Source organism: Mercenaria mercenaria, chromosome 13, assembly GCF_021730395.1.
Source record: "Mercenaria mercenaria strain notata chromosome 13, MADL_Memer_1, whole genome shotgun sequence".
NCBI classification, from domain to species: domain Eukaryota; kingdom Metazoa; phylum Mollusca; class Bivalvia; order Venerida; family Veneridae; genus Mercenaria; species Mercenaria mercenaria.
This window is the reverse complement of record NC_069373.1, coordinates 71582422-71589601: the sequence shown is the minus strand read 5'-3', so window position 1 is coordinate 71589601 and position 7180 is coordinate 71582422. Positions and strand designations below refer to the sequence as shown.

Genomic DNA, 7180 nt, shown 5'->3' with positions numbered 1-7180 from the left:
AAAACTATAGGAATTCTCTTTAAACTCCATGGACCATGTCTTCTCCCAGGTTTCTAAGCTAATGAGATCTTGTTGCAGAGATATACTATCTGAAATGGAGTTGATGGTAAGGTATATTATGGTATCATCTGCAAACATTCTTGCATTACATTTGACCGAGTGTGGTAAGTCATTGATATATACCAAAAAGAGTCAAGGTCCAAGAACAGACCCCTGGGGAACTCCAGGCAGTACAGGAAGTTCACTGGAAAAATGACAATCAACAGCGACTTTCTGGGATCGGTTTGACAGGAAGATTTTGACCCATTTGGTAATTTGTGGGTTGACTCCAAGGCATTGTAGCTTATAAATTAACATAATGTGATCGACCTTATCAAACGCCTTGGAAATGTCCATGACAATAACATCTGTTTGTTGACCCTGTTCAGTGTTGTTATAAAGTTACTTGGTGAAATTAATCAGCTGAGTCTCACAACTGTGACCTGACCTAAAGCCGTGCTGGAACTGGCTAAGTAGCTTATGCTTATCACAATAAGTCATAAGATTGGAAACAACAATATGTTCAAGGAGTTTAGAAGCAATGCAAGTTAAGGAAATTGGACGGTAGTTACTGGGTTTTGACTTGAGACCTTTTTTAAATATGGGGGCTACGGTGGCTTTTTTCCAGTCACTGGGTACAAGGCCAGATTCAAGAGATAACCTGTATATATGGGCAAGTACTCTATAGTGTCGTGTCTTTTACTTTACCTGTGTTTCAGTATATACTGATTGAATAGCATCGAATTCTGCATGCTGTATAAAAATGACGTGTAAGAATTTTATTTCTCAAAAAAAAAGACATCGCAAGAAGCATTAATAATACATTTTGTATTAATGTATTCAAAGGGTTGCATTTTATGAATCGTAACATGTTTATGTAAAAGTTAACACCCTTTTCCTTTTTCTATAGTAGCGATACAGTTCTTTATTGCTGGGAAAGGCTGAATTCTAATGTTGTAAAAACTTGTAGCCCAACCCATTTGCTTGTGATACCCATTATGTATGTGCTGTGTATTATCATATATTTAGAAGCAATAAAATTATTAAATCAATACAATTCTTTATGTGAAGAAAGGTTTCAAAAAATCTGATATGCTAGAAAACGTCGAAATAACTTTATTAAGTCAAAGAGCTATCAAAATAAAGTATTTTAAATACTTCTTTGATTAAGTATGTGGATTTTATATGAAATTAGGAAAGCCTAATTTAGTGGTGTTCAACCAAACAACTATGGGTCCGCATCTCAAGAAAATGTCGTGTGATACATCGTCCGGATGTAGTCAATGCGCAGGTCTTGTTGTCACTGGCAACACAAATAACTGTTTCTTGTCGTCGTAATTTTTGTAAACAAACATTAACTGTTGTATTTAATAAGCTTTCAGTGTAGAAGATAACATGTCCATGGAACAATCACAGCAGGTATAGCCTATATTTTTTAATGATTTATCAGTTATTTTCGATTTTTTGCGGATAATTTTTATCGGTTCGATTACAGCTCTCGATTTCTCATCATTGGTAAAATTCAGGAGGAATGTTTTACCATGATTTAGCATGTAGATCTATATTTAAAATTTGAAATGAAAGAAGAACAAGAATGACAGTTATTCGCAGTTCAAGAGGTACATTAACTCTTCAGTAAATGCAGTTAGGCAGTGCAGAAACCCCAAATGTTTTGTTTTTTTCACCCCCAGACTGATACTTTGCACCCCCAGTTTTGGAGACAGCTGCTATATATCTCTTAGTGAGGGGTTGCCAAAGTGCAACAAAAACTCAGTTTTCACCTCCAAATTTAAATGCCAGTGGGAACACAGTTAGGAGAGGCCGACAAAGTATCTAGAGCTTTTTATCATAAGAATGTTGTGGCGGCTATATTGATAAATTTGGAAAGTAATACAGAATGAAAACCGGCTTTACCAAGTGTAGCACTTTCTAATAATCTCTGGGTTAACCATGTGCAGTTTCTGTATTGTAATGCACTGTACAAAAGCAGGGATGTTTAAAAACAATTAAGCTGCCCCATTTGAAATTAGTAACCTAAATTGTCATCAGTGGACATACTCTTAGTCTGGGTCGACTGCTAATTAGTCCAACTAATTTGACGCGATCCTAGGAAATATGGAGTTATTTTTCTTATAGGTAATATCTCCACTTGCGTCAAACACTCGAAAATAGTGGAGGAAATTTTGTTGCGAATATGAGATAAATTCAAAATTAAAACTTACATAGATGTAATAATAATAATAATAATTTCTTTATTTTACGAAGGTAAACTCATTATGCAATCACATAAGCAGATGTAATAATGTTGTATCAAAAGGGATTCAATTCCTCATTGATTTATATAAAAATATCATATAATTTCCAAAATTACAAATTTTCTGGCGATTTAAACCTATGTATGTACTATACACAATTAACGTTTACCACGTCTACATGGCAATATGTGCAAGCGATAAAACCAATAACAGTCAAACTTTACATGACTGTATACTGTGATTTATCCTCCATTATTTTGGTCCTTGAAAGTTTTGACGGATAGATTGCCCGTCACAAATATTAAACAATCTGACCGTCTAATTATTTTGACAAGATTGCTAATAAGCTGACTAAGCTCAGTAAGCTGATTTGTAAAATAAATTAACAATATCTAGTCTTCTGCCATTCCTGTGCTGATTTATCCACATTTGTTAAAACTCTTTCAAAGCCTGTTCTTGATGGCAAGTTTGTACTCATCATTTCCATTTTAGCAGCTTAAGCTCATAATGCTCCACTGGCAAAGATCTACCACATCATTTTTTTGTCTTTTGACGATTGTTTAATAAGTGATATAATTATATTTTTAGATGGCTGCAGAGGATGGAGCCACATGTGGAAATGAGAAAACATCAGATTATTACAGAACATCAAATATACCAAACAGATTTGAAAATCCAGGTAAATAAAAAAGCAAAAACATTTTCAGTTGATTTCCAGCTTTTTTCTAAACCTTGTCCAAAAACATGTTAGCACCAAGATAATAAAGGTGCACTTGTCAAGTGTGTTTTGAAAGGTAATTTTTTTTCAAATGAACATTGTTAAACGGTAAAATATTTATTGCATTTGTGTACTATACTGAACAAAACGCCCAACTTGCCATTTGTTATTTTGCCAATAGTGAATATCTTTAAAAGAAACAAAGCAACGTTTTTAAATGTAGCTCAAGCTCAGAACTATATATTGTGCATAACATTTCAATATTTCTCCAAAATAAAGCTTAGAAATTACTAATTTTAAGACTTCACCTCATTTCAACCTTCAGTTTTATCCACCTAAAACTGTATTGATGGAGAATTTTCTCTTAGAAATTTTAGCCATTTCAAATATCAAGAATATTTAAAATCTAAATTTTGCCTTTATTTGATGATGTATGATATATATGTTATAAACTTGCAGGATGTCTAAATTTATAGCATAAAAGCAACATTTCCATGCACATTTTTTTTTAAATTTTGATTTTTGCCAGATTTTAACAATGAGATATTAAACTACTTTTTTGCCTATTTAATCAACATTCTAAAACACATTTAACTTTTTAATTTTTTTGAAATGAAGTTTAGGTCATCTCTGGATTTCGCAAAATAATGCTGCAGCTTGCAAAAAAATCTTGCGAAAAGTGTTACAGATCTTGTGAATCAAACAGTATTAAAAAGTTATGAAGAAGGAAATCAGACAGACAACAGAACAAAATAATGTCATTGTCAGGCTCTGTCAGAAAGAACATTTAAATTTTATGTGATACTTGACCATTTACAAGAAACAAATCAAACATTCTTATAAATGGTATTCACTGATATTCTAAAAACAAACTTTAATGTGTATTTATTATTACTATTTATTTGCCTTTTTAAAACAGAGGTGTGGTAGTGCAATAAATAAATTCATTTATTTTATCTTTTTGAAACTCAAATTTGTTATTGACGACATATTGATGTAAATTTGTGCTGAATTTCTGTAATGTACTAGTACTTAAATTTTTAAGATAAAGGTAAGATATTTTTGGCAGTTTAGCTGTTTTGTTCAATATATTTAGTATAGACAAGGAAATTATCTGGAGCTTGCATTTCCTCTTGCTTCTGTGAGAAAATGCCTTCTCATCTTTAAATACATTTGTACTTATTTTAAAACTGTTTACAAAGAATTTTGTTTTATTTTCAGACTGGTTCCAGGGATATGGAGGAAAACAACAGCACCCCATGTACAGAACAACTTCAATGACATACGGTCAAAAAGCTCCCTCTGTTCACACAATGCCAACATCTTTCTATTGCAGATCTCAAAAATTCTCAGAAGTAAGTTGCATTTATTTTGAATAGTTATATACCAGAGCTTACATAATTATGTCTCCCACACCGCTGTCTGTCTGTCACAGATCTTGTCCACGCTCTAAGTCAAACAGTTCTCACCAAACTTTAACAAAATGTGTTCGCCAATAAGTCCTCGGCCAAATTGGATAACTAACCAAATCGGCCCAGGCACTTCAATACTGATGCCAGTGCATGGTTGACTCAGATACATAATGGAGAAGAAATGGCAATCTAGATGAACAGGCAGTTGTGGGAGATGTGCACTTTTCTCAAAAGCAGCTCTAGTTTTCTGTTAATTTATTTGTGCACAAGTTCAAAAGTAGGCATTTTTTTTAGATTTCGAGATAGTATAAAGTGTTGAGATTTGGCATGGGTTATATTTTGACATATTATGCACCTTTTTGTTAGGAAATTAATATTTGATCTGAAAAAATAGTCTGTACAGTATATATATATATATTTTTTTTTTCACCTTTAAAGGTGTATTATTGTAATAAATGTTTTCAATTTTAACTTGTCTCAAGAACAGATTTTAATGTAGAGCTGTATCATTAATAAGTGTGTAATGGAAAAAAAAATAGCTAGAAATAATCACTCATTCGTTCATTGATTAATATAATTACTGCACTCCTAGAGTCACACAGTTAATATCTTATGTACAGAACAAATGCATATTTTTGTATACAATGTTAATAAGCTTTATCAGAAATAAATTTATTTCAGTTACCAATAATACTGATGTTATTGTATTTTTCAGCATTTAGGTACCTGTGGCATGTATAGAAATCACTCCCTCAACACAGCACAGGACAACAGCAAAGTCTAACAAAACAGTATTTTTAAACATAGAAAAAATCATGTATACAATTACTCTCAATTTTTTTTTAAAAGTGAAATAAAGAAATGATAACCCCACCCTAAAGTCAGTTAGTGTCTTATTGAAGTGGACAAAGAAAGAAAAAACACCTATGACCATAATGCTTTAGGTATGTGGTAAATATTGAAGAAACATGATAAATGAATATAAAAGCAATTTTAAGTACAATTTTCTGTGTTTAACTTCTAGGGCTTGAAGGATTATGTACATATAGTTAAAGCAGGACTTTATGAAATACAGCTTTTTGTATGGTAAGAATATAAATATACTTTTAACAGTGCAAGATGTGGTAGATCTCCCTTGTAACGGAACAACACTATGATCAGACTTTTTGCTTGGTTAAAAGTTCGCTGTATTTGAAATTGGTTTTGTTTCGCAAAGTATAATTTTTGCGATATTTGGCCATCTGGTGAAATGTATACATATTTATGATAATAATAGCTCTTTCATCAGCAGTGACAGCAAATAAAGCGCCAATAAAGTCGATCCCTCCTAAAATTTCTGATGTGACAAATGTTACACAAACTGCATGTATATTAATTAATAATTACATGTATGTAAAAGTGTAGGCAGAAAATAATGAGACGCACATTCTATACAGTTCTAATCTAACATACCGGTAGGTATCTGTCAGTAATATTATTCAAGTAGTTCCATTTCAGTCTGTTTTGTATGCGCAGTGTTAACAGTATTTAGATGCTAATGAAAAGAGCTATTAAAAATTGTACATGTATAAACACAATGCTCAATACGGTGAATATCTCCTTTATAGAAAGAAAAGTGTTTACCTACGTTTGTGAGAAATGCATGCTATGGCAGTGATGATGAAATTAACGACACTGCTGCTTGTCACAAAATGAATTTTAATATTATTTTATAAAGAAACACAACGGATTTGTTTATAGTATGTGTATAATTGTGCAGAATACAGAATGTATGAGTGAATTTGTTCTATCTTTTTTTAAATAGAATTGTTGGACAGAGGTTCTATATATTGTTTCTTTTTCACCACTTATTGCTACTTCACATAAAATTGTTGATTTTCATGTGTTTTCTGTGATAGAGTAGAAATGTTGAATAAAATGCTGTCAAATGAAAAACAACATGTCTTCAGACTTCTATTTCCAGTTTCTATGTGTGTGTCAAGTAAAATGTGTGAAATAGTACCTTGTAACTTTGCTTTGATGATAAACAACAGAAATGCAAATTGCTTTTTTCTTGACATCACATATCACCCAGATAATTTTATTGCATTGTTGAATGAAATCTCACTTGATTATTAGTGTTTGCAAGATTTCTCAAGATGTTCTTACAGTAGATGAGTTCAGATTCATTTTAGCCGTAGGTGTTTGATTTTTAGCTCGACTATACGAAGTATAAGGAGAGCTATCCTACTCGCCCCAGCGTCTGTGTCGGCGTCGGCGTCTTTCCGCGTCCCCACCTTGGTTAAAGTTTTGGTGCACTTTCTCTTTTTTCAACTTATCTCTGTAATTACTTGATGGATTTGATTCAAACTTGAAATACTTATTCCTCATCATCATCCACATCATCTGACATAAGGGCCATAACTCTGGCACCAATATTTCAGGAATTATCCTCCCTTTTCACTTAGACTTTCAGGTTAAAGTTTTGATGCACTTTCACTCTATCTCTGTTATTACTGAATGGATTTGATTCAAACTTAAAATGGTTGTTCAACATCATCACCCACATCATATGACACAAGATGCATAACTCAGGCACCATTTTTTCATGAATTATTCCCCCTTTTTACTTAGAATTTAAGGTTAAAGTTTTGGTGCACTTTCACTCTACCTCTGTTATTACTGAATGGATTTGATTCAAACTTAAAGTAGTTGTTCAGCATCATCACCCACATCATATGACACAAGATGCATAACTCTGGCACAATTTTTCATGA

At 32.5% G+C, this 7180-nt stretch overlaps 1 protein-coding gene across 1 annotated transcript; it reads left to right on the top strand.

The window, feature by feature from the left end:
• The first annotated feature begins 1299 nt into the window (after nt 1–1299).
• On the top strand, nt 1300–6362 carry LOC123529335 (piercer of microtubule wall 1 protein-like). Its single transcript, XM_045309639.2, has 4 exons — nt 1300–1458; nt 2883–2973; nt 4234–4367; nt 5140–6362. Exons 1-4 carry the CDS (start codon nt 1435–1437, stop codon nt 5206–5208), a joined length of 318 nt encoding a protein of 105 aa, XP_045165574.1. The 5' UTR covers nt 1300–1434; the 3' UTR covers nt 5209–6362.
• Nucleotides 6363–7180: the final 818 nt, after the last annotated feature.

Excerpts from the sequence above, each read along its gene's own strand:
- LOC123529335 (XM_045309639.2), top strand. The coding sequence starts at position 1,435 with ATGTCCATGGAACAATCACAGCAG. Across the intron at positions 1,459-2,882 it reads CCATGGAACAATCACAGCAG|ATGGCTGCAGAGGATGGAGC; the intron begins GTATAGCCTATA and ends TTATATTTTTAG. Across the intron at positions 4,368-5,139 it reads GATCTCAAAAATTCTCAGAA|CATTTAGGTACCTGTGGCAT; the intron begins GTAAGTTGCATT and ends TGTATTTTTCAG.